This window comes from Plectropomus leopardus, chromosome 8 (genome assembly GCF_008729295.1).
Source record: "Plectropomus leopardus isolate mb chromosome 8, YSFRI_Pleo_2.0, whole genome shotgun sequence".
NCBI classification, from domain to species: Eukaryota; Metazoa; Chordata; class Actinopteri; order Perciformes; family Serranidae; genus Plectropomus; species Plectropomus leopardus.
Genome location: NC_056470.1, coordinates 31606459 through 31634440, shown reverse-complemented (window position 1 = coordinate 31634440; position 27982 = coordinate 31606459). Strand labels below are relative to the sequence as shown.

The 27982-nt window shown below is 40.3% G+C and overlaps 1 protein-coding gene across 3 annotated transcripts; it reads right to left on the bottom strand.

The window, feature by feature from the left end:
• Window positions 1-77: 77 nt before the first annotated feature.
• LOC121946711 (ankyrin repeat domain-containing protein SOWAHB) lies at window positions 78-22765 on the bottom strand. Of its 3 annotated transcripts, none has more exons than XM_042491420.1 (14): window positions 22452-22765; window positions 18074-18135; window positions 15955-16176; window positions 15137-15247; window positions 11233-11289; window positions 9646-9747; window positions 8247-8259; window positions 5055-5059; window positions 3477-3563; window positions 2436-2468; window positions 2035-2037; window positions 1744-1816; window positions 1482-1577; window positions 78-592 (listed from the first exon to the last, which is right to left on the bottom strand). In XM_042491420.1, exons 1-14 carry the CDS (start codon window positions 22582-22584, stop codon window positions 420-422), a joined length of 1170 nt encoding a protein of 389 aa, XP_042347354.1. In that variant the 5' UTR covers window positions 22585-22765; the 3' UTR covers window positions 78-419. The 3 variants fall into 3 exon arrangements, with proteins under 3 accessions (XP_042347354.1, XP_042347355.1, XP_042347356.1); XM_042491421.1 differs by having other exon boundaries at window positions 2436-2438; XM_042491422.1 differs by lacking the exon at window positions 15137-15247.
• Between the last annotated feature and the right edge of the window lie 5217 nt (window positions 22766-27982).

Below are 27982 nucleotides of genomic sequence, written 5' to 3'. Positions count from 1 at the left end.
TTTAGAAAATGGTCATCGTAGTGTTATATACAAATGATTTTTAATAGTCCAAAACATAAACACCACCAGTGTGCTCCTTTTAAAGGACGAGTCTGATAATTTTAATACAGAATATCTTTATCCCGTTATTCCAGGAATTAAAACACAAACTAAGACGATGACTTTAAAGACTCCATGTGGCCTGAGTGTCTGAAACTGTAAGGCAACATTTAGCAACATTCATCAAAATTTAAAGGCTTCAAGAAATACTTTTGTGGTGAGCATAAATATTGATAATACACATTAACGCATAGCTTCATCTGCAGCACTTCAGAGTTTATCATTTACATCGTGCGTGTGTGAATATGTGAGGATTAGGAGGACGTGTGAGTGTGGGAGAACTAGCAGAGTCGGAAATCGTCCCCGGTGTCGGTCTTTACTCAGCGGGAGAATTTTCGGGGTCTGAACGCGGGAAGGGCGAGCTGATGTGACGCCATCCTCTCCTCCTCGATCGGAGCCAGCTCCTCCGCTGAGCCCCACTTCTTCTTGGAGTGAAACAGCGACGCCAACTTCCTGTTTCTGTTCCGCTCTCTGGCCTGAGTGACTTGAAACTCTGAGATCAGAAACAAAAGTTAAAGAAGTATTTCACCGATATAAAGACGGTCCTCACATAAAATCAGTCCGTCTACAACTACCAGAATGCATCTCACCGCACCCGACCAATAAATGAGTGAGACAATGGCAGCCATTGATCTCAGATTTCAGTTAAACATGGAGCTAAAACATGTTTCTGAAAACATGTTTTCACTGTGCAGGAAGTAGTACAGCGCCAACTTCCTGTTCACTAACTTACTATTACAGCCAAACTATAAATATGTTTCTGGAAAGATTTTAGGCAAGAAAAAGGCGATGCAGTAAGATCTTGATCAGCTGGCCAAACAAAGAAATACAACAAAACAACGTAAGAGCACAGAGGTCATTAATTATTACAAACTAATCAAAACTTAACTTGTGGTATAAATCTTTTGAAACGTAGATTGATATCAGTTTTCTTGTGCTGCATTCAGACGCTTTGTACAAGCTGAACGACCCCTTTGAAAGCTGAGCCAAAAAAAGTCAATGACCAACTTGGAAAGAACTGTGTAACAAATTTTACAAAACAATTAATTGTTTTTTTAAGAAAAAAGAAAAAAGAGGAGAGGAGAGCATTTTTAGAAACAAGTCCAAAAATTAGGGGAAATATCCTGAAAACTATATTTATAATTATATTAATGTTATATTTTAAAATTTAAAAATAATTATGTTACAATTATAAATTTCCTGTGCTTTTTTTGTTTGTTTTTTTTAATGTAATTTTCTCGTAACTTTTTAACTAACTTTTTGCTAAGTTTTGGGCCATGTCTTATTATGTTTTTGAAAGAAACCAGAACAACTTGTGCAGGTTTAAAAGGCTTGATGAAGTTGTTGGTTATTATTCATCACACGATTTTAGGTTCACTCACGCAGCTCGCAGTCTTCCTCTGGACCCTCCGCGTCCTTGATGTTCAGATAATGGCAGGCAAGATGGCCGCTGTAGTCTCTTAAGTTTTCTTTGGCTCCTGGTAACAGAAAAAATAAATCTCAGAACTTGAGACGAGTCATGGAAAGCAGCAGCTACTTCACTGACACTTTACACTTTAAGCTTTAAGAAATAACCCATGAGCCATGCACTGAACAGTGCTGCTGTTGTGCGTTATTGGCACAGCTAAATAAAAGCGTTTTTACCGTATGTCTCTATGAGCAGGTCCAGAATATGCCGATGACCGTGTAACGCTGCGATGTGTAAAGGCGTGTATCCCTGCAGAACAAAAACGTGGAACAGAAGGAAAACGTACATAAAGAAAATGAAATATTCTCATTTTAGGGCCAGAGGTGATGTAAGGTGGCATTCAAACACACTCTCCACAGTCACGTCACTGACACATAAAAGGAAGCCGTTTAAAACTGACATTTTCACTCTGTGTTGAGTTCAGAGGTTGTAAACTGTGGCAAAGTGCTGGAAGGTTTAGTTCTTACCCCCTGGAGTTTCCCAGGCCCGAACGCAGCCAATGAAAACAGCGTGGGAGAAAATATACAAATTAGCAAAGGTTATGGAAACATAAGATAATGATAAAAACATAATTGCCTGGTAATTCGCCGAAAATTGCATAGTTCTAGAGTTGTGCATGCTGGCACATAGACGCACTGTTTTGGGAAACAATTAACGTGACATGACATGATTTATTAGCGGAGTACTCTCGCAGCCCGACAACACGTGCTGCCGGGATGCGTTTGCACAGCTGGATCATTTTCGCTGCATTACGTCACTGAAGGGCACAGAAGAAGAAAGCGGCCGCCGCGTTGCTGATCTATTGTAACAAATCAAACAACTTACTGTACACACCGTCACTGTGTCACGATAGAGTCTGCATACTCACATGCTGCAAGACAGAAGAATACCAGGAATAAATCTGTGAAAATTGTGCACAGAAAAGTTAAATTGCACAGAATTAAAGGGGCACTCCACCTATTTAACACACAAAGTTCAATTCGCACACCATGCAGTACGTTCACATGATGTTAAGTCAAATTATTGAGTCAGTCCGACTAAAATTAGACTTTTAAAATACATGCAAACACTTTAGCCCGACTGAAATCAGACTAATTCAGATTTCTTGAAATCGGACAAAAACACCAAGATAATTCAATTGGAAATCGAGCCATTCTGTCAAGTCTGACAAAGTCAGACTTTAACTGGACTCTGTGATCTGCGCGTGCTCCTGGTCGCCGCACCGGATCCCCTCGGTGGTTAGGGATAGACACTGTCACTTATTATCCACTGAACGGTGGATAAAATGATAAAATGTTTTTGATGTAACTGCTTCAAATCCCCGTCATTAAGGGCCGCCTTACAGCAAGGTAAAGCTGTGAAAATATCCTTAATATAGCGTAAGCTACACTTAAACTGATATAGATTTTTTTAGGTGGCTTGAAACAAATCAATGAAGGCAGAGTTTGCTCAGCGCTGTTTGATTTTATGTACGTGACGCGGCGGTTTTCCATCCTGAAGTTATTGCAAAAAACAGTTCTGATTGTGATGCGGTCTAAACTTTATAAATATTATAGATTTACATTAAAGCTGAAAGAGGGCAGATCTCCAGCTGCTGTGGTGTAGTCGAACATACTTCGGTCAATAAATGGATTCTCCCCTGGTGCTTGTGTACTGGGACACGGACATTAGTCCAGTTAAATGGTGTAATCGAGGCATAACTCTAGCTCGACTAAACTATGCATGTAAACTGTTTTTTGGGAGCTTGACCCATAATAAAGACTAAAAGTCAGGATATGTTGGTCTCTGCTGCTTGAATTTTGACAGTTTCTCCATCTTACACAAATCCCAGGAAATTCTTGATGTAATGTTGGCACGTAATAGTTGGCGTACCCCTTTAAATTATAGCCTTGAACAAAAATGCACTTACTGATTTAGTGTTGACATCAGCGCCTGCGTTAGCCACCAACGCCGCCATGTCCCCGTTGCCATGTTTGGCGGCCCAGTGCAGAGCTGTCTGTGTGCAACAAGAAAAGAAAAGTCACTCGTAGACTAAAAATCTTCTGTACTGTTGTCAGGCGTGCTAATCGCTGTAGCATCATTACAGGTAGTCTAAGCTGAGCAGGGCAGCTTCTCATTGGCTGTGTGAGGGCTGAGGGCCAGCTGCGCACAGAGGGGATGGAGATGGTTTCCTGCCATCGAACAGAGCCTAATTACAAAACAACACAGCCCTGTGCCCACAGTTGGGGGGCCCGGCCGCCTGTCACCGGGGGGAAGATTGATGATGTTAGTGTGACCTGCAGAGTGGAGACCCACCCAGACATCAGCGCGCTACTGTCAGCACACGTCAAGCAGCGAAACACGGGGCCCCGCGACACAACACTCAGTGATACACCCACAGGTCCACATGCTAAGATACTAGACACACGTATGTACGACACACAGCGAAAACACACACGCAAACCACATCCACCTGTCGGGCTACAGCTGTGATCTCCACATTTTTTCCAGCACTCTTAAAGCAGCATAAAGTGTGTAATTATGAGCTATCAACAGGTGAAGCGGAGCGTAGGTGCAGATGTCGGCTGAGTAACCACATCCACCACTTCTGAGTCTGACCCTCAACACGGTGAATCCAACAGTGACCATTTCAGCATCACACGTTAACTCCGGATAGATGAAAACCTTATAACCTTTGGTTATTTTTGTCTTCACTGCTCTTAATCAGACACGATAAAAACTCTTATTCTGCACTTTAAAGAACATTTAAAGAAACATGTAACAGAATAACACAGTTTTCAAACAGTGTCCTCAATAAAAATGAAGTCTGTTGGCGTCTTCAAGTCCTTTAAATCGACTTCAGACTTCAGCATTGCCAGCTGCACATTTTGAAATGTGCCGGTAAGCTCCAAAACCAATCAAGTTTTCATAACATAGCTGTTTAATTCCACGGTTCGCAGAAACAAAATCTTATGTTTTCTTACTTTAAAGATATATTTTGGGCTTTTTTGGCCTCAGCAAACGGCCGCTGGACAGATCACATAGCCTCTGAGGCTCTACCAACTGAGCTGCCCAGCAACCCAAAAATGTTGTGTTTTCTGACACATAATTTATGGCTACATGTTAACTTCAATTTATTTAACATGAACAAACATTTAAACATTTTACTACCAGTTATATTTGTTTATATCGATGTTGTATTCTGTTGCAAAATAATGGGTTAATATTTTAAGGGCATGTGACATTTCCAGCTACCTGGAAATACAGTCGCAACTTGAAAAACTTTCAGAAAGCTATTTTGTTCTTATGATTGACAGAATATTTTTTCATCCAAACAGACAGAGAAGTCTTTGATGATTCTAGAAAAACCTTCAGAACCGCTGTAATTGGGGTTTTTTTGGGTTTTTTTCAGAGAAAAACAGATGTTTAGCTCTGTGACTTGTGACAAACTGACCAGCACACAGGTCCTTTTGTCTTTTGAGGCTAATTGTGCTAATCGTAGCACAACAAACCTGCGTCCAAAAGCTGGCTGAGAAAAAATTAGACTTGTGTCACTGGGAGCGATAGGTGACTACACCTCTGTGTGTCGGACGTCTGAGAAACAGATTGTGATAGATGCTGTCTGGCTTAAGTGTCTCCATCTCTTTTGTCTGTCCCCTGTCACATCTGAAGACAGAGTGGCCAAAGAGCTGTTTGACAGGCGGCTCGGCGGGTCTCCCGGTGGGCAGGAGTGATGGACGAGGCCGGACAGGATGCAGCGTCTTCCCTTCCTGCGCCTCTCGATCCTGTTCCTGCCCACCGGGGTGGCCGCCCCTCCTACCTCCACCTGTCCAATCACTCAGGGACGTCCCTGTCCCCGCCACGCGCTCCCCAGTGAGGGAAGTGGTGGCCAAAGAGGGCTCGCATCAACAGGCGATACAATGGTTACTGTGTCTGACACTTGATGTGGAGGAAAGAGAGGAGTGATGGGCTGATGATGTACTTACAAACTGTGTGGTGGAGGAAGTCGTCACAGCAGGAGCAGAGGCGTCACGAGGAGGACAGGAAGAGAAAAAGAGTGTTAGGAGTGAGACTTTTAAGCAAAACTGTGGTATTTTTCAGCCTTTTTTCCCTTGTTTTTCTTTTTTCCCGTGTTTTTCTTTTTTCCCGTGTTTTTCTGTGACAAATGGTGATAAGTTTTAAAATTGGTCGAGTATTGAGGAAGAGCTCTGCAGCTGATTGTGGCGAAACAGACTGCAGTGTCGCGTTAATGGGCATTTGTGCACAGTCAATTTACGTCAACTAAAAGTGCAATTGAAAAGCTGCACCTTACTTTTACCCGTTCATCGTGTTTTAAAGTGCCGCCTTGCCCCACAGCACAGAGTTTCTAGCATTAGTGGCTGCAAATCTTCCCTTATGAAATGAAACAACCCTTGAAGACCCTGATACATCATGGGTAGTCGCTGATGCTTGGGTTTACAGAAACACATATGCAGTACGTGTTGCCAACATTTCAAATATGCTGTTTTCTGTTTTGGTGCTTTTTCTCTTCTGTGGGCTGTCGGCATCCTTACAGATTGTCATGATGCTCATAACTGAAATTTCACCCTATCAAGTAACCAAAGAAGTCTTTAAATAAACAAGATTACTGCTTCATTTCCGGGCTAAATGCTCCTACCCTGCCAGTCGACACTGATAATAGAGGAGCTGTAACAAGTGCAGCAACTTTGCTGCTAGACTTTGGTTAAATTTCAGGTGTTATATGTCATCAAAGGAGGCAAAATGTGCCATGGAAAATTTTCAAAATGCAGTGTTGTCACACACAAATCAACAATGAAAATGTCACATTTGCTATTTTGTTTAGTTAGCTCCCAAGACATACGCATACCAGTGATTGATAATACACTTCAGTGACTGCGAACTAAGATTATATAATGATTATTGTATTTTTTAAAACTTTAATGAAGAAATTAAATTTGTGGTTTTCTGTTGTTGCTCATGCAGCCATCTTCCTGATGATTTCCCATAGCATTCGATTAGAAGTAAGCTTTTGAAAAACCTCAGTTTGGCTGGACAAACACTACATCCTACCCCTCTATCCCAAAAAGAATTGGGACAACATAACCCTAGATGTGAATGCACAAAATGATGGGTAAGGGATGTAGTACAGGTGGTGTATTTGGATTGGGGCTTTGAAAGTCTGCCAACACTGTGTTAAACATACAAAGATGATATAAACCCTTAATTCATCAAGTGAGATATGAAAATATGCTAAATCTATACCTCCTTAAATGACTGTTTAAATACTTATTTTATGGGTTTAGCGATAGCTATTTCTCACCTGTTTCTAGTTAAATAAAAAGGTATTAATCTTTGACAAAAAGGTCTATCTCTCAGCCTGTCAGTGGCAAAAACAGCACTTAGTGGACATAAAGTGACAAATGCCCTGAGGAGTTACATTGCAGCGTGTTTTGCAGTTTCCGCCTGCAGCGGTCTCCATCAATATTGGACCAAGTTAAAAAATTTGTTGAGTCCATTAGTTTCTTAATCATGAGGGAAAAGGGTTCAGGTAGGAAAATACCAAAGTTGCCCTTTAAGCAATTTCAAACCTGCTGTTTGAAGTGCACATCTATAAAACCACCTGATGCCAACAAACATTTGGTCCGAACAGGAAACACTTAAGTCCTCCCCAGGATGAAGAGTAATCCCTTCAGTCCTGCTCAAACACATGCTTTAGAGTCTGGTATTTGGTACGCTTAACATGACTTCTGTTGGGCAAAGTGAGGACATGACACATGCAGATCACATATAAATACTTTTAAAGACCGGCTCTCGTGATTCTGCGTATCTCCGTATACGTTATCTGTGGAAAAGCATCCACCTCTGCAGAACAGGGAAAGGCTGAGGGCTAAAGGGAACATCAAAGAGGCCCGAGGGGGACTTAGCACCTTCCCAGGGACACAACCAGCATTGTTCTACAATTAATCCCAGCCTGCTCTATTACTTTCAGATTATCTTTAAGTGGGTGAAGTCTTTGTGGGGCATTAAGACTCTCCTTAATCTCCCCCACACATCTCCCTACACTTCAATGGCGGCCGTGCTATCTTGTCCGGGTGGGGACGGCAGAGGCTTAGGGCGACTCTTAGAAGGTGGTCTGCCATGGCCACAGGACAGTGTGAGAACTGTGACACAGGGGAGGGACAACAAACATGAGCTCAAATCTCTTAAGCGCACAGGGAGACAAATAAAAGGATTTGGGTTGTCAGGGGGGCACAGGAGCTAAAAAGCTATCTTTCATAATCCTTTTGATAGTGGACCTTTGAAATGCATGATCTGGATGTTTTAACACGGGGTTCTCAGAATACTATTAAGGGAAAAGTCTCGGCAGAATGGGCTTGTGAAATTTATACAAGCAGAAAGTCTGAGAGTATCACATTCAGATCAGATGAAAGAAAGAGTTTTAATGCAGGTTGTAAATCAACTCTCACTTCAACAGGCTACAGTAGGTGTTCAGAGTTATCAACCATGATGAAACTCACCCCCTGAGAAGGACGGTCATGGTCGCAGTGTCGGGAGTCAAAATGAGAAAATAAGAAGCTTTAAGTCAGACATAAATCATGGAACAAAAAAAAACAAAAGTCCAACAAACTATTATGAGCTGGTAAAAACATGCAACATGTCACATACATTGATTATTACTACTCAAAGTGCCAAATACTCACTGAGGTGAAGTCCTGGTTTGCCCCCCAAAAAAGACAAGAAAGCATAAATTAATGAAATAATGCATTCAACAGCATGAAACTGTTAGTTTTCTTTTTTAAATTTTGTTCATTTTGTATCCGTGTTTGATTATTAATTCTTACAGTTTTGATAAAATTGCATCCACCAAATGAATCGCTGTCAGATCTGGGAGCAGACAGCACCACTAAAACAAAGTCAAGCAGGATGAAGAACAAATCTAGAAACATAACTAGTAAACTTGCCAAATTATGTAAACCAGTTTTTTGGATGTTAAAAGTTAAAATCCCTTGTTGCACTGGGAACAGTGTACGTAACTACAGAAAGTACAGCAGAAAGCATGAGGGCGGTTTGTGATCTGTGGTCGATGTTCACAACAAGAGACTCTCAAGAGGGACCCCTAAAACCTGCAAGGCAAGAGTCACATGATGGATAGGATATGGCTGCGTATTTTCTGGGGTTTTACAATTTAGTTTTTGGAGGGTTTTTTAAAATGTTGCCATGCAACGAATCTTCATAGAGCAGCTCATGATAATTTCAGTTATGTACAACAAGTCCTTCTAGCGTTACCGAAAATATTTCCCCAAACAGTTGGGTTAAGTTTTGGAAAAGAATCCTGTTTGGGCACAACATTATGTATTTAACATAACGTCAAGTTTGACCTGTTCACCACTTGTTGCTCTTTATATTATGTCACCTGACTTCCTCCTTCGCTCCCCTCATATAAGAAATGACAGGTCACATAATAGCAGTCTCCTGGTTCACGATTACGCAGGTTATGAAATTATTTTATATATACATTATTTTTCATAGGTGTAAGTACAAACAGTGAATGAGAACACTGGACACGCTTCAGCAGAAATGTATTATTAAAAATATGTGTCCTCAGCTCAGTGTTTTATCACAACTTAATAATCACAGTTGTCAAAGCTTAATAGAGATGACAGAAGCATTGATTAACAAGCTTTTTTCTCTTTGAGTTTTATTAATTCTATCAAGGACAGCTTTACTTTTTTCACTGATTGCCTTCTTACAATACAAGTTAACAAGCTGGTAAGGCTACTGAGCGTAACCTTATGATGACTTCCTCTGTTTCTGTCACAGGACCCTCTACCTGCAGGTCATAGCAGTGTACCTTGAGAGGCATGGGACAACTTATGTTTTTATAATTTTACCATTTGTCCTCATTTTCTTTTAAATGAGTTTGGCTAGCCTTGGTGTTTGTTTAAAATGGTTTTGATCATGTGTTTCTTGCCCTGTCAGACTTTGTGGTAGTGATATCTCCACATTCCCCTTTGTTTTTATCACAGACAGATGGCAAAAACTCTGAAGTTAAATTCCAGTTTGCATTAAAAAGGACTGATCCTGTAGTGCGGCGTTACCTTCTTGTTTGCGAGCGAGGGGTCCTGTCTGAGCAGCTGAGAGAGGTCAGGGACTCGAGCACCTGCAGCCGAGTAGATCCACTCCTTCTCAATAGGATCCAGCTATCGCAGAGAGAGGGAGGGGTTCAGATTTACACACACACACACACACACGCACGCACACACACACACACACGCACACACACACGCCCCACACTGTCCACATCCTGTTGTGGCCTCTATGGAAAGTGCTGAAACTACAAACCCTCTAATCCATTTCCTACATATGACTGAGTCACAGCTAACTGTCACATAGAGGAGACAGCCGTCATCACACTGCACACAGATCATATTTCTGTTACTGGTTTAAAGGGAAACTATGCAGGAATTGTCTGTCACTGTTTAAAAACGCTCCTGAACTATTGTAAAAACGTTGTATTTGTTGTTATGAAAAAGCCGATACTTTACCAAGCTAACCAATCAAACTCTCGGCACTGACCCGTCCAGGAGAAAACACACAGCTCTGCGTCGCTCCTTATCCTCTCCTTCAGCGCTCGCTGGTGAAAGTGACAACGCATTCTCACTCCAATCTCAAAAATACCGAAATTTGCTCAGCGACCCCACTCATCAGACTATGACCCTCTAGATACCCCTCCAGTGTCAAATTTGAACGCCCTGAGCAGGGGTATCTATTTCAGTCGTCCCATGCATTGTGTCTTTTAAAATTTAACTTGCAGTCTCTTTTCAAAACAAACTAAGAATGTAGGTAAAAAAAAACCTTGAAAAAACCTTGGTTTGGCTTAAAATAGAAACATTTCTTACTTATTTAATGTAAAGTCCCTTGACATACGTACGTTACATAATATATGTCATTAGCATAGTATGCTACACATACTAGCAGAATATGATGTCATGAAAATAACTCCATTGACTTTTGGTTTCAAACAGGACACAAACACGTGTTTCCTGGGTGAAAGTCCGGAGTTTGTTTGACCATCCATATGTGGGCCTTCTTGCTCTTTATACTATGGCAGTTGCACGGAAAAATGCTGCCAACTGTTTTGCACCGCTGCTATTCTGAATGCATCAGAATTAGACGCCGGGGGCCACTGACCAGGCATCAGTATTTGATGATTTGCGTGTCAGACAGCGTTAAAAGTGAGAGTCAACCCGCCAGCTCTCGTTTTGGAATGAGCTTTGTCCGCTCGCCTCACTATATTTGCATTTTTTGTCCCTGTGTCCGCAATTTTCGTAGTTTTTCATATATAGTTTTCATATAATAGTCGCTACCTTTTTAAGAAGTCTCAATCTCATCCGAGTGCTGTTATTGGCTGGGGGCTATACGACCCAGAAATGTCCTAAAAAAGGCAAAATATTATCAAAATACCAGCAGCAGGCACTTTTTCTGCAGATTAATACACCGTCACATACTTCTGATGGCTCAGGACTGTGTAAATTTTTTGAGTATACCTTTTAAAGGGCACAAGTAGTAACAGGGAGAGTGGATGTGTTTTCCCAAGACCAAACCCTAATGGTCATTTTTGAAATCTTTTACTTAAAACTCTTTGTAATAAGGAAGCTATATGAAAAGGAAGGAAAAGTACTCACAGCGACGGCAGCGGAGCCCATACTGCCCGTAGACTCCTCGTCTTGCTCTGACTCGGACTGAAAAACAGAATACACATGACCGTTACTCAGCAGTGACAAACAGTTAGCTGTACTTTATCAGTTATAATGGTCACACAGCGTGATTCAGCATCACAGGGAACACACACACACACACACACACAGAGACTGGTCACACTGCTGTGATGTTTTCCAGCTGACGAGATGAGACCAAAGGGTGTCAGACAGACAGAGAGGTAATGAGGCAGCGAGACTGAGGTGCCGATTTCACACACAAGGGGTAATGAATAACAATCCAATTAACAATTAACCAAAAAAAAACAGGCCTACAGTCGGGCCGTGTGTTTTTGTCACCACGACAGTCTCAAGGGTGTGAAGAGAAAAACTCTAAAAAAAAAATTAAAAATTACAAAAAAATAAGGAACACAGGCGGTCAGCAGTGTCACTGTGGCTGATTTATGTGAGAGGAGGGAGTTTTCTTTCCTTAACTTGATTGCAAATTGTTCTCAGATCATACGGAGACAAGATGTTAAAACACTCGGGCCTTTCAAGTCTCTTGCACAAACTGCCACACGTCAGCGTGCTGAACACGAAAAGTGGAGGGATTGTATTTATCCAGCCTATTCCACTCTGGCACATGTCCATGTTTTTTCTTTGCACTTTTGGTGGAGACTAATAATAACAGGGAGAAAAAAACATTGTCGAGCATGAAAAGAAAGACTAAGAGGTTACAAAAATTAAAATATTCTTCCAGCATTTTTATTTTTATAAATTGTACTTTAGTTGCTTTTAGGGCTTCAACTATTATTTGCAGCATTAATTCATTTGTTGATTTAAAAAAAAAAAATTATTCATCTGGTTTTGATTTGGCAGAAAATACTGTGAAGAAACTGCAATTTTCCAAAACTCGGGTGGCGTTTTCAAGTCTAAACAACAATATAAACCTAAAAATGTTCAAATTAGTACATTTCATCCTTATGGAGACGTGAAAGTCTATACAAAACTTGATGGAAATCCATCCAAAAGTTGTCAAGACATTTAAATAAAAACCACCAAAATCAACCTTATGGTAGCACTAAAAGTCAAAGGATAATCAAAGTCAGTAGGATTCATCCTCAAGAGACTGTGAATGTCTGCACGCAATTTCATGGCAGTCCGTCCCAAAGTTGTTTAGATATTTCAGTCTGGGCTGAAAATGACAATAATCCAAAGTGACTATCCTCAAATGCTCATCTAAGCTAATCACCAGTTTAAATGTTGCCATTGGACATTTCTGCAAACCACAGATATGTCAAAAATGTAGGTTTCATATGTATGTGTTTACATTTTAATTTTTAGTTGTGAAAAGTTGTGTGGTTTTATTTAAGCACAATAACCACTTGGTTGGGGGGTAGGAAAACATCATGTGTTGGCTTAAAATACCTGATTTGGTTGCTACAAACATGACTGAAAATGCCCTGATGTCTTATTAAAAAAAGTGCTTTTGTTGTTTGTAGGTCTTGAGCAGTGGTCTGCTGCTGTCCACAAAATAAAGTACAGGTGGTACCCAGGCAAGACAGCTGCAGGCCACTTTTTGAGAGCAACTAACAACAAAACCGGTTGTTTTAGCAAGTCATTGCTGCATCAGTGTGTTTTGCCACCGAACACAGGTGGCAGTTTTTAGCAAGATTTTTTTACCAAGACATTGCTCCATTTCCAGCAGCCTTTGAGCCACCAAAACTGGGTATTTTAAGCCAAACATGATCTTTTCCTAACCATAACGCTTTTTTTGTACCTAAACATAAACACACATTAACCACAGCATTGTTGAAATGTAAAGTTTCAGTGTCTCTACATAATGTCATGCCAAATTTCATCTGGCGATTGGGACTTGATTTCCTATCAAGTTTTGGCAGAATATTCTGCAAACAGGCTTAAACAGCCTCAGGTGTTGAGATTAAGAAGAGCATATGAAACCAGCCAGGTAGCTTCTCTGATGTGAAACAACTGTCAACACTGGGTCCTAAATACAAAGTTCAATGGTGTGACTAATACCTAAAGCAAACACACTTAATCTGATTGCTGGTGCTTCATTAACACACTTCAACATATTTCATCCGTCTATTGTGCCGGCCATCAGGGCCAGCCTCACATCTCTCTCTGGGATGAATCTCAATCTCTATAATGGGCACAAATGATTATTATCTTTCTAATGAGTTCCAACATGTTGCTGTTTAACATAATAACAGAGCGCTTTATTTAAATGCAGATTCTCCCCCAGTGGGTCCCCCTCCCACTCAAACTCTTCATAAAGTGGGTTACAAATCCAGGTAATTTACTCAGCACCACCTGGTGGGTAAAGGAGGAACCACTGCAGTGTCAGCACTGATCTGGGAGTTAAACTGTGAGATAATGTACTGTATTTAATTTCTTTTTTTTTTTTAATCACATTTTATGTAAGGTCAAATTGTGTCCTTCTTTGCACACATACGGCAAACTTAAATTTTAAACTATTAGTAGTATTTAAACTACTATTTTTAGACACAAAAAGTTCAAATAGAAAAAAAATTAAATCAGTTATTTGGCTTAAGTAACAGTTCGACAAAGGTGCATTAGGCGACTTACACTATAAGATCTGGGGCCTACATTAAAAAAAAAAACCTTAAAAAAATGTCAGTGTGTCAGGTCATTTCAACAACAGGTCTTCATATTGTATTGTCTGTAGTCTATACATTTTATCAAATGTTAATTTTAATATTAGTTTACCTTACAGACATCATTTTGTCCAACAGCTATCCTTCCTGAGGGTCTAAATACAGTTTGACAGCCCTCTAGGTACAATAAAATAAATAATAAATAGATTTCTGGTGGTGAAGTAGTGATTATTACACTAGATCCCCACAACCCTGTCGGGTAGCCTGAAGTACCCCGTCATCACCGCCGCTCGCCATGTTCCAAATGTGATCCTCTGAATGTCATTTAAAATGACTAAACTGTATTGACTACATAAAACTAAATGTTGATAGAATATTTTCTGTGCATTTTTTATCACAGACATCATAGAGTTGTCTAAGCTTGTTTTTTTTACCCCCTAGCTGTGGTTCATATTGTAACACTTGAAGTGTCAGACGTTTAATCAAACATTCATTATGTTTGACTTTTTATTTCGACTTCACTGCTTGCTCGCTAAATAATCATCACTCTCTCAGTCGCAAGTACCCCTGGTTGGGAGATTTTGGTCTAGAGTATAGTCTAAAAAACTAAACGGTTTTTACGGTAACGATTCTAGAGACCTAAAACACACGTCACAAACACAGCATGCTGTGAATTTATGTGACAAATGCTGTTTTCATAGGCCAGCTTCGAAAATGATGCAGGGCCCAGCCTGCGGTCTTTATAGGCCTGTCTGCTCTGTACTATTGTGAAAGACTACCGACGTGACTTTTAATACAAGAGTGTGGGTCTAACCCTCATCCAGCAGGTTTTTTTGTTTTTTTCATTTCCCTTATTAATTAATCTGCTCTTTATTGTCTTGATTGTTTCATATAAAACTGTCAGAAAAAATAGTTTTTTAAAAATAGTACGATTCCCAGAACCCAAAGTGATGTCCAACACCCAAAGATATCCATTTACTGTCATGGAAGTATGAAAGAAAAACTAAAATATTCTCATCTGAGTCGAACAATTGATTGATTGCCAAACTTTTCCGTGGGTCAGCTAAATGTTTCAGCGTCTAAGTGAGCTACATATTGCACCGGAGACAGCCACAGAGCAGCATCATATTTTTGAAGTTCACAGAATTAACAGCATGCAGAGGAGTTGGCAAAAAGCAATAATGCAGAAACTTTGTGCCAGCGAGTACCAGCCCAGTGTTCAATCACTGGCTCTCACTCAGGCAAAATGTCACCTTTGACCCTGAATCTTTGTCCAGCTCATCGTCCCCGTTGCTTTGTGCCGAGGGCTCCTGGGTTTGGACAGCAGGAGGCTGCAGGAGAGCGTTCTGATTGATCTGCTGGTCCTACAGGGGGACACACATAATGTGCTATAAACTCAGACTTTCCCTGATCTGAGTGTGTGATCTGAGGCCAAACATTTAGCTGCGTCAGTGCTGGCTGAGGATAACAGACGGCTCTTTGCTCGCTCTTTTTTTCCCCCCAGCACCATCTGGGTGTGGATAGATGTTTGTTTTAGTGCCTGTTTGAGCAAATGTGCGAGGACATTAAACCAGCAGCATAAAATACATTTAATCTTTCAAATCTATGATTAAACGCTCAAGTTTACTGCAGGAACAATATGTAAAAGTACTTCAGAGGATTATTGTGCATTAACCGGCACAGTGTTTATTTTCACAAGAGTTTATCGCTGCTTCTATGCATTAGTTGTAAATGTTGCTGCCCTTTATGTAAAGACATAAGCCCTTTGACCTTCCCTTTCTTCTCGCAGTGGCTTACTTAGTGAAAGAGCATTTTTCTGCTGCACAGGATTCCTCTGCGTAAACCATCATTAAATGCTGACACATGGTAGTATAGAGAAAAGGAAGTGGACACAAAGATGGCCCTGTTGAGAGATAAATGCGTCATTCACATACAGAGAGAACACTGTGTGCTGGAGCGATAGCACAGAGTTGCATTTTAGTAACCCAAGTTGATGCTGAATCACACCAGCTCGTCCCAGTTTGTTTTTACAGTTTGATAAAAAAGAATAGTGAGCTGATTTTGAATTCACCTCTGCAGCACCGTCAGGCTCTCCACATGACATCGGCTCGTCCTGTCGTTCCTTCTGTGGAGGAGAGGAAGTCGAGGCGTCCGTTGTGTCCCACTGTACAGTGGCCGGAGTTCTGGCTGGGCTCGGACATCTCTGTCCGTCACCGTCTGTCCCGGGATTTTTGGTGTCTCGCTCATGCAGCATTTGTCTGTATTTCTTCTTTAGGACAAGATACTTCTCACCCTAAAACAAAGTCAGATAGCACAATGCGCATTTGAAAAGAAGGAATAAGCCCTGTCATGTGGTTATAACATCTTTTTCAAAATATCTTGTGTTTTTTTTCCTATATATCCAAAAGGGTTGTTGGAAAAAAAATCAATACGGCATTGTGATATGGTATTTTGCATGGCAATATTGTATTAATGTACAAAGGCGCCAAACAGTATTATTTTTATTTCATAAATTATTGAAATTTCAAATGAAATTAAACTTGTGGTAGCTACTAGAATAATAAAGTCAATCTGAGCAGTTGTGGCTCAGGAGGTAGAGCGGGTTGTCCACTAATTGGAGGGTTGGCGATTCAATTCCCGGCTCCTGCAGTCTGCACGTCAAAGTATTTTTTGACAAGATACTGCCCATGGCTGTTCTATCTGTGTGTGAATGTGCATGAATGTTACAAACCTGAGCAGCAGGCAGCGCCTTGTACGGTAGCCTCTGCCATCAGTGACCGAATTTGTGTGAATGGTGAATGTGAAAAGTAGTGTGAAAGCGCTATACGAGTGCAAGTCCATTTGACAGTTGATTTTTCAGTCTACTACATAAATGTTTTTGCCAGTTTTTTCCTTAATTTGCAATTGTGAAAATGTTACAAATTGCACATTATTGCAATATAAGTTATGACTGAAAGAGCTGAGAGAGCTTGTAGGATGTAGCAAACTCGCTGCTCACACACGGGGTGAACAGAACGTCACCAAAATGTAATATAATGCAGCAAGCTCTAGTGTAAGTAGCTACGATAATGTAGTTTCAGCTGCTTCAGCAGACACACCCCCAGCATCTCAGAGAAAAGAATACTGCTAATTTTTTCAAAGTTTTGAAACCTAATTTATATATTTGACAATATTTTTAATGATAACAATTTGGCTGGATGGTTAATAACATGTTTTTCTTTGATGTGACAGACTCATTACACATATTTTTACTTATTTAACTTAAACGTTTAACTGAGCAATATTTGGATATATATTCAAGGGTTTTCTATAAGGAGATGAAGGGGACCGAATTTGTAAGAAGATTATTTGATTTTTTTTTATATATATAAAGATCACATCTCTAATGCCGTTTGAGTCCAGTTATTCAGGGAACAGATAATTAGTGAGACGTGGTACTTTGCACATAAAGGATTCAGTGAAACAAAATGTCAATCATAAAAATAGTGTCAAGTAAAACGAAAACTGCAGCTGCAGTCCCTTGTGGGGAAACCAGAAGGTACAAACAGTTCTGTAAAAACAAAAAACAGATTGTAGAACGCCCTGTTGTGTCACAGTTGACTGCACTGATACCCCTCCTAAATCCACAAGCCAACCACCATCAATACAACACGACATGACATAACATAACATGTACTTTTGCACTTTAATATTTATTTTGACATTCTTCTAATACCACATCTATCCATCTTCTTCATATGCTACTTCAACTATATTGCGCCTTGTATCAAAGTTTACCTCGGTCTACTACTGCACACTATTTCACGATAAAAAAATTGCACTGCTCACTGCACTGTCTACACAACTGCTGCTACCATTCACACTGTGTCACCTTGTAACATCACTGTCACTTTAACTTCCATCTACTGCACTGTACCTCTATTTTTCACAGTACATTGATCTTTTATTTATTATATGTTATTCTATTTGACCTTCCATGCATGCAACTTTTACCCTTGTACTGCTGCAACTCTTGAATTTCCCCTCTGGGGATAAATAGAGGATTATTTTATCTTATCTGAGTTTAAATGGAGCATTAAAAAGCAGTGAAACATTCGCCTGTTTATACCACAGTGTTGACATTGACTACAGAATACATGGGAACAGAGCTGTTTCCACAAAAGGTTAAAGTATTTGAAGAGTTTACTCACATTCTCTGACTTCACCACAGCGATTCGGTCAATGATGAGCTTGAATTCCTCTCTGTATTTAGCTGCAGGGAAAAACATTTAATGTGAAATAATGACAGGCTAAACATAGCTTCTAATGTCTCACATTCAGTAAAACACAAATGGTTCCAGCACCCAAAAATGTTAAATGAGGACAAAAAGAAATGGCACAAACTCAACTCGGCCAGTTTATGAGGGTGACAGAAATAGACGAGAATAATAAAAGCCTTAATCGAGTTTGATTTACGATTAAACACATTTAAGGGATAGTTTGGATCTTTAGAAGTGGGGTTTGTTTTATGGGGCACTTATCCACAGCCAGTTCATTAAATATCGTAGATGGCAGATCCCAGTTTGGAGAAGCAGGCTGGAGTCTGACACAGAAGCTAAGCAAGTCCTGCTCTGGACCAGGGCAGCAGCAAAACCTAAAAAATTACAATCATTTCAAGTGTACCATATGTTGAGAGTATTCTTTACTACATTACCTTTACGTCACAGTCCATTCCCATGGGAAGACACTATTGTCTTCAGTTCTCCATTTATGTTCTCGTCAACGCCACCAGACTCAGTTTGTGTTATTGTGTGACTTTGACGAATCTGAACGAACCCTTTTAAACGGCCAAGTCATACGATAACACCAACAAAACACCTGATCAAGACAGCTGTGAACCACTAACTCCTGTGTTCAGCAACATTAACCCTTTGAAACCTAGATTGTCGTCAGTTTTCTTATGCTGCGTTCAAATGCCTTTCTCAAGCTGTTTGACCCTTTTAAATCTGAGGAAATTGTTTTGATTTCTCATGAAAACATCGGGAAGACTGGGCGAGGAGTAGTCTATAGATAGATAGATAAATAGATAGATAGATTGGTTGATTGATAGATAGATAGATAGATAGGTAGATTGGCTGATGACAGAATTTCAGCATTTGAGGTTTTTTTCTTTTCTGTTTTTTAATCTTTTGCTTATTTTAATCCTTTTTTTCTGATTTTGTGGTAATTTTTTCATAACTTCTTTTATTTTACAATATCTTTTGCTGTTTTTTTGGCCATTTCTTGTTAAGTTTCCTGTTGTCTTCCAGTGAAGTCTGGTTTTGAAGAGAGTGATATAACAGCTTCATTTACCGGAAATCACTGTTTATTCTAAATATAGTGTACACTTAAATGATAATGAATTTTTTGGGGTGGCCAAATACATCTTGATAGCAAATAAATTGCTTGCTTCTCCAAACTGAGGGCCTGCTAACTGAAATCTTCAGTGTGTGTCATAAACTGTCTATGGTTAAATACCTCATGAAACCGCTTTAAAAAATCTGAACTGTCCCTTTAAGTATTTGCAGAAACAGAAGCAGCTAGATTGTACTGTGGTCTGTTTACAATCGATGTGCGGTTTATGAGCTTCAGTCTGCAGGATGATTTGCTGATTTATGTTTCTGAGGCAGTTAAGAGGAAGGAGGTCTGACCAAGTTACATGCAGCTCACCCTGCAAAGAAACAGTTGCTTCTGTGATAGAGAGGAAAGATGCTCCCCTCCAGCAAAGATCCAAACAGATCACAGTGCATTCCCAAAGGCAACAACCTGAGTCACTACGGTAAATCTTTCCTGTGGGAACCAAACAAACATACAGCTGATAGAGCTCATCAGATAACGCTTTCTGCCTTTGTTTACAGCAGTGAGCAGATGTGTGCAGACTGTGTGATTAAGAGCAGCCGCATTGGCTACACAAGCGAGGAATTTTTCCAGGCATAGGTATTCCATTCATGCCTATAGGTGCACATGGGCACGCAGCTCTGGACAATTGAAGTGTTTCCGTTTCCTGATGTGGACGGAAAGAACATTCGTAGTGAGATAGTTGCACCGCTCAACAACAACAGGAAATCCAAAGGAAGCAGCCACTTACATCTGTCTCAACAAAAGAATTCCTTGCTCACCAAACTGAGAAACATACATGTTAGTCATTTATTAGCCAAAGGTCTGCACAAACAAATGTGCACAGCCCCCACCCCCCGCACCGACACACTTGCCCCACTTTTTGGATCTGATGAAAAAGCAACCCCATTAGAGATCTACATCCAGTCATGCATGTGGACTTAATTATGATTAAAGCACTATCATCACAATTACCACATGGAAATCTGCAACCACATGCTACGGCAGACTTCAAACGTCTGGGAAGCACTTTTCTAATTGGACAGACATGTCAGATGGCAGAGTATCAAGGCAGCTCTCTAAACCTCTGTCAACAACTGCACTGCTGACATAGCATCTGGACAGAACATGCTGGGAACAGCAATACAAGGTCACTCTGGATAATCATTTAGGGAGGTTAAAATATGTTTGTGTGTCAGCCTGTGCCAAAGGTAAAGAGCAGTGTTGAACAGAGAGATAATGAATCATTTCAAGCTCCGGGTCCAAAATATTTTGCAATAAAACTGCAGATATTCTACCATTAGTCAGTCACATGTTTTTTTTAAGGGTTTCACTGGGATGTGTATCTATTTTAGGCACACTTGGCTAAAAATAATGCAAGCTTCAATAAATCCTGTCGAACCTGCTAGATTTCCCAACAACAATTCCAATCATTTAGAAACACAACATACCTCACCATGACTATCAAAAGTTTACTGATTGAGCAAAGTTGTATTTTACTGCTTATAAATTCAACTTTTTTTATTTATAAAATTCAGAGGGCACAATCTTCTTACATTTTTTTAAGTTGAATTTATAAGCAGTAAAATGCCATTTTACTCAGGAAGTAGGTCTACACTGTAGGGATGTAATGATGCGTCAAATCAAGATTCAAATCTGTGAGATGAAAAATGAATCGCGAACAGCAGAGGGCGTAATTTACATTTGACGTTTCTTGCTCGACATGCCACGTCACTACGTTTTCAACATCCTACGTCATGTCCAAGACTAGAGTCAATGCACCAACTTAAGTTGAAGCAAAGGTTTCGCGACAGGCGATATTTAAATGGAGGACTCGCCCTCCGGTTTCAAATCGAAAGTGTGGCAGTATTTGAGCCTCTTCAAGTCAGAAAGAAATAAAGGCGAAAAGATAACCGAAAAGACAAAAATGGTCTGCAAATATTGCAAGAGGGTGTTGAACTACACAAATAGTACAACTAACATGATGCAACATGTGAGCCGGCATCATGGCAAGGAGCTCCGGTCAGCCCCGCCTACACACGTTACTCCTTAACGACAACTACACGGCCAAACCACACTGACAAGTACATTTGCAATCCCGCTCGTCCAAGCGAGTACAAGAGCCAAAGAGTTATCACCCACAAGTGGGAAATGACCAACTTAGTTCTTCAAACTCGCCTCCTCTGCTTTCCCCTTTAGCAAAAGCAAACCTTTGCACACCAGCCACCTCTGTCCCAAGAGAAAGAGTCTTTTTTTTTAACAGCAGGGCACATTGTAAATATCCATCAATTATCATAATCTGCTGCTGATTGATTTTCTCTCCTCACAGTACTGCAGTCTGAGTCTATGTGTATTACTTTCAAGGGCCTGTTCTCTCCCTAACATAGTTTCTGAGGGCCCACTCTCTTCGTGGGCCCCCTCATCCCAACTTCCCTGTGCTGTCTATATTTACGCCCTTGGTCCAGGTCTGTTACTTTTACGCCTTATTGTATTTTTAGACAATAGTTATTTCTACTTTTACATAAGCGGCCTAAAGGATCTGAGTACTTCTTCCACCACCATAGACTGCACTCACCAGGTGAACACTTAACTACACTCAACAAACATCTGTCAAAATGAGCCAGATATGAGAGGAGTTTTGTTGTAAGCAGTGATTCAGAACAGTTACATAACTATCTGTACAGTAAGTGGGTGGAGGAGAACAGCACAGACCCACACACTAAAAACACTACAACTGAGATCATCTAGACAAAAGTGGGAAAAAAGTGAATTTATAATTATTCCTCATGTTGCTGGGGGGCCACAGCTGTGTTTGAGGAGCCACAGGACCTTCATGTGACACTGCAGGGTGTCATACATTTTAGTGATGGTCCTGTGCTGAGTTACCAGGCAGCTACAACTGGCCTGAGGGAGGAAATGACACAATTCCTGCTGAAACTGTAGGTCTGTTAGAGGGGCTTTTAATGCAAACCAGATGTCTGCTTCACGGCACAGGAACAATGAAAGGACGCAAAAGCTGTTTGTTAAAGCACACTGATGAATGTTATAAAAGACACGAATCATTTTAGTGTAAATATGAGAGGGGGGTGAGCTGATATTTGTGCCATCTCACGGTACCGAGATGCCGCGCGACCACGCACACCACGTTTCCCCATTTTTTCGGGTTATTATTTCAATCGATGTGAATCCCCGAGACAACGACTCGCTACTTACCACGTAACTGCAAGTCACTGTGGCCAATAAAGGGCTTAAATGTCTTCAGTATATCTGCATTTTTGACTCTGCCTGAGCTGCCTCCGGTGGAGTAGAAATAATCCAGCAGCGACTCTTCACTCACATCACTCATCTCAGCTCGCTGTCTATAACACCGCTTTCTTTCTGCGCCTCTTTCCTGGAGAAGTCTCTGATTTAAAGATGTTTTTCCCCACTTCTCGCTATTTTTCACTCAGCCATAACACCGCAGTCAGTCCTCTGTTGGCTAATTTGTTGTAGTAAACTTCACTCCACCCAGACGAGCTGACCGCTACTGCGCCTCCTCCTGTTAACCCTTTAAAAACACCAGCATCTTATCTTTGTACACTTGCGTCGCTGCCGTAATCTTGTTTTTTCCCCGCTTGAATTTGGCCTAAACTCCCTTTTTTGCCTTGCAATGCAAAAGGCCATTTTTAACGCAGGCTGCGCGTTACACTCATTATTAAGAGTCATCGTGAATGTCTCATATTCTCATAAATTACTCCCAAGGAGCAGTTTTTGATAATGTGCCTACTTATAAAGTTTTCTTCTTAAAATGTATCTAGTGGTGGAAAAAGAAGAATTATTACAGCAACAACAATAATATTATTAAGAATAAGAAAAACAATAATGACAACAAGTATTATTATCATTATTATAGATAATATGTATTTGTCAGTTGTTTTGTGTATATATATTTATTTTATTTTATTTTTTTATTGTTCATCTGAATCTGCGAAGTTCTAAAGGTGTCAGATAAGAGTACTGGAATAAAAAGAACTCAGTTGTAAGAGTGTCTTTATCTTAAGTGGGTTAAGGATGCCAAATATTGTGGGAGGAAAGGTAATTGTTATTAATGCAGATGTTTAGGTTTTATTGAATGTGTGTTCAGACCACCATTTGCAATTCTGTGAACAAAACCTGACAGAGCAGAGGAGCTCATGGATAGTTTTACCCTGGCCTCATCTTTCAATTAACATTGTCCATGCATAGCACCCTCATTTCAAATATTTCCCTACCAGTGTTGGAAAAATAACCTACACCCTACCCTTTCCTGTGAGCTTACCTTCAACAGAAAGCAAACATTTTTATCAATCATTCAAGTCATATTGAAGACACAAAAAACAGGCAATTACTTAACAGTTTCATCTCTTTTAAATGTGATTTTTTTTCTCTTTTTTGATCATCTGAATATTTTTGCGGTTTGGACTGTTGGAAGATTAAATATGATATTGATGATGTCACCCACGTTGGAGCCTCTGACTGACATTAAATAGACCAGACAAGTAACTGATTGAGAAAATAAAAAGTATATTACTTGATAATAGAATGATAATAGCTGCAGCTGTAATGCCTTCTGTGCAGCTTGGGTTCATTAAGATGATGATTAAGTCATCATAATAACTTTCACGTAAAACCTTGAGTTAAAACCTTTTTAAGATTTTAACTGGACTTTATTGTATCCATTATTTGTCCCTCAACTTGAGACATTTGTCTTAAGTGCTCCCTGTTATGTCTAGTTGGCTAAATTGCAATAATGTCTTGCAGCGTTTGGCACAAGGCCCTGTTTTGAGATCTTTTTTTAGTTTTTGGAGCCAGCGTGCAACATTAACATAAACCATAGTTCCCACAATGAGGCCCAAAAAAAATTAAATGTTCTGAAGTGAAAGTTATTTTTGTGTAGATATTTGACTCTATGGGTTTCATTTGAATCACAGCCCCCTACTCCCCCCTCCTCCACGTGGTGCACACCAGTGAGTCAGTTCAGGTATTAGACACACGACACATTGTCAGATTAATTGTGCGATTGTGCTGTAAATATTAAATGTGCCGGACTTACACGTTAATCCCTCTGTCCTCCTCTAGTGTAGCTTCTCTTTGAGCGAGTTTCCATTTAATTTAGAAATGGGTGATTTGTGTTTCATGTTTTAGGCTGCTGCTTTAAGAAGACAATATTGTAATAACAGTAAGCTTCTTATGAGCTGATACAATTATTGAGGTGAGGAGTTTATATTGTCGCGTGAAAGTGGGACCTTATGCTCTTTCAATTTAGAAAACAACACAACTTTTACCAGGATAAAGACATTTGATCCTCGAGCATATGCCGCGTCTTTGCGGAATGAATTTATGCCAGAGAGCAGCTGGCAATACATTATCACCTTGATACTGCTGTCACGGGGAGCATCAGCCGTGATTCAGAAGCACCGATATTTTACTAAAATACAACTACCAATACAAAAATGCATAAATTCACTATTTCAAGTGAATGTTCTGCATGTAAAATTCTCCTTGTATTAAAGTACAGAATAAAATCAGCTAATTTTACCTAAATTATAGAAACTAAAAGTACTTGTTCTGTGGAAATTTGCAGAATTGCGGATATATTTTTAGAGATTGAATCATTTGATTATTAATAATGCACCATTAGCATTTATTATTATAGCTCATCAAGGTGGAGGTAGTTTATTTATTTCAGGTACATTTAGGTAGTTAAATCCAGCGGTTTCCAACCTTGGGGTCGGTCCCTCCAAAGGGTCACAAGATAAATCTTGATATATTATTTTTTAAAAACTCTGTTTTTGTTGTTCAATGTGCTCTCCGTTATTACATAACTATTGTTTTCCTTTATTTAAGGTTTGACTGGCACTATTTTAATTCTGTCATCTCGTTGTGTACTCTTCTTTTTCAGACTTCTGACTGGAAATTAGTGCAACCTTCTGCTAATCCCGATGAACCAACCACCAATATTTGCATAACAGCAGTGGAAGGTAAAGTGCATATATTTACATCGTCTTTCTTCGATTTTCTGAAAATGTCACAGCTTTTTTGTGAGGGGTCACAAGCCAAAAATGTTCTGTACCAGTGGTTTAATCTCTAATACTGTGTTGTGTTTTGTAAATTTACGAGTCATAACACCTGCCAAAGAAATGTAGTTGAAAGCATAATTTCTTCCTCTAAATTGTTGTGGAGTGACAGGATAGAGAAGCTCAAAATAGAAATGGTCATACATGTATGTCAAAATTGTACTTTAGGAACTATTGCATGATGCACACGTCCTTCAGCGCAGTGATTTGGTTGGTTGTTGTGGTTTAATAGAAAGAAAATAGTTCCTACATGAAACTGGTCATATCAAGGTCTGTGGATTATCTTGAGTAACTGCGTCATGATTTCTGAAAAGAGACATTGCTGTTGAGTTTCTTGTTGAGTTGCTGTTGTATTTTTGGTACTTTGGCACCACAGAGTTTAGCACATAGCATAGCTCTGCACATAGCACAGGTTGCTATGACGACGGCAGCGCACGAAGATGCAGCATCCAGTAGCTCCTCAAATCCTTGCAACTTTATTTATTTCTCTATTTTTTCGACTCCATGGCCCCTTCTGCTGAAGCAGACTTTTCTACAATAGAGACGCACTTATCAACATCGGGAAAAGTTGTGTGGGTTTGGACTGACTGCAGCAGACTGCGAGAGGATCCCCAGCGACGGTGTATGGCGAGCGGCCAGTCAGACTAGAGGGGAGAGACGAAACCAAGAGCAACAGGCAAAGAGAGGGAAGGAGAGCCGGCATCAGGGCGAGGCTGACCTGACTTTGACTGAGAGCTGTGGATGAGACGTGATTGAGGCTCACTCAGCAACAGGGAATCAGTGACTGCTCTGTGGACAGCTCCACAGAAATGTGGTTAACCCCTAACATCCCGGGTCAAGCTGGATGGGCAGACCTTGTTCCAAGCTGAAAGGACACAAGACTTCGATGCAAATAAAACAAATGCACTGCAGGAATTGTATGACGCCATCAGCAGCAACATGCCTGAGCAACCGGATGGAATTTTCATAGTAGCTGCTGATTTTATTCAACTCAGCCTTCAACTCCAAAGATGTAGCAGGATCAAAGACAAATTATAATTTCATTTTTTAAACTTTTTTAAACTACCTTTAACTACTTCTTCCTTCTACAAACCGAGCGTGGTATAGTTCCATTAAATCTGAGAGGGGGCAGATATGTCTACAGCCAAAATCTGTTGCAAATCAGTTCCAACTCACGCCAAACAATCGAGATTTATACTACAGTTAAAAGGAAAAAGATGTTTTTTTGAATTGAGAGTGGACTGGCCCTTTAAATAAAGACTTAAAAGAAGATACTGAAGACTTTTTTTTTTTAAAGAAAAAAATATCTTGAATCCAAAGACTTTATAAAACATTAGTTTTGCATTAGATTTTTATAACACATTACTGTGTGGCACAGTGAGTTTTAAGAATCCCATATGGATTTCTCTGCAGTTACTTGTCTGCTAAATGCTGTTTCCAGGGTCCATGAGCATAGAGAGGGACCAGATGTTCTTGTGTACCATGCGAAGGTCAAAGCCACCAGTCTAATGGCGGTACATGGTACTGATCGAGGGCAGATGTTCACAGGAGTATCCATTCCATATGGCCGCCACTCGTCCGCGGGCCTTTTCACAGCACAGGTCTTGTAAACACGCTTTAGTTTGCTGTTGCCTTTTTTTCTGCCCCTGTTAAACATGTCCCAAATCCAATCACCTAGTCCCTCTAAAGGGGATGATGTTGATGAATGGGAATGTGTAGTGGTTGTAGTGACCCATAAGCCCCTACTGAGATTACAGGCAGGCAACCAGCCAGCCAGCCCGGCCTGGCCGGGGCACCAGGAAACAGCTAGAGCTTAGAGAGGGATTGTTTAGATAGACAATGGTGTCTACCTGGTTTTAATCCCCGCTCAAAAAGAGTACAGGGGATTGGCAGAGTTTAATAAATGAAAGTGCTCCTATAATCAGGATTTGCCAAAGTGCCCCTTTGTGTTAATCGGACATTTTTTACAGCATGGTTTGTGACATCTGCCACAGCAGGTGGTGTTAACCCCATCTCTGCCCCAGCTGCAGGCAGTGTACATTTCCCCCAGACCTCATGCAGAGAAGCGCACAGAGCACATACATAAATGATAAGAGTATGCAAGTGTTCTGCATTTTAGATTTGTGTCTCTTTCTCCAAAGTAAGAATTTACAAACAATTTTTAATCAGGATTCACGACTTGAAAAAGCCTACGTTTTTGCAGCATAGACGCATCAGGTAACATGACATACCTGCAAAAATCTATAGGTTGCAGCCGGCCTGCAGTCATCTTGCAGCCACAGCTGAATACGCCACAACCTCATTACTTACTTACTAAAGGCTAATAGAACAAGGATTTGTAATTACTTCATTGCTAAAATAAAAAGCTGCATTTTAATAATTAAAGTCCAGCGTATCAGCGGTTAAGCATAATAAAATTGTTTTAAAATCGAGGATTACAACTGTAAATCCCGCTAGGCCAGATGTGAGAGCGGGAGGGGCCGCTGCATTCTGGGACCAGATTAAACAGAAAATCCCACAGGACCGCACTGTTTTTTCCCTGCAGCTTAGGGGCTTGTGTGGCCTCAACATGCTGTAATCCACCGATTAGCTGATATAATCACCTGTAAATACACCTTGGCCATGATGTTACTGTGGGCCATCAGGCCC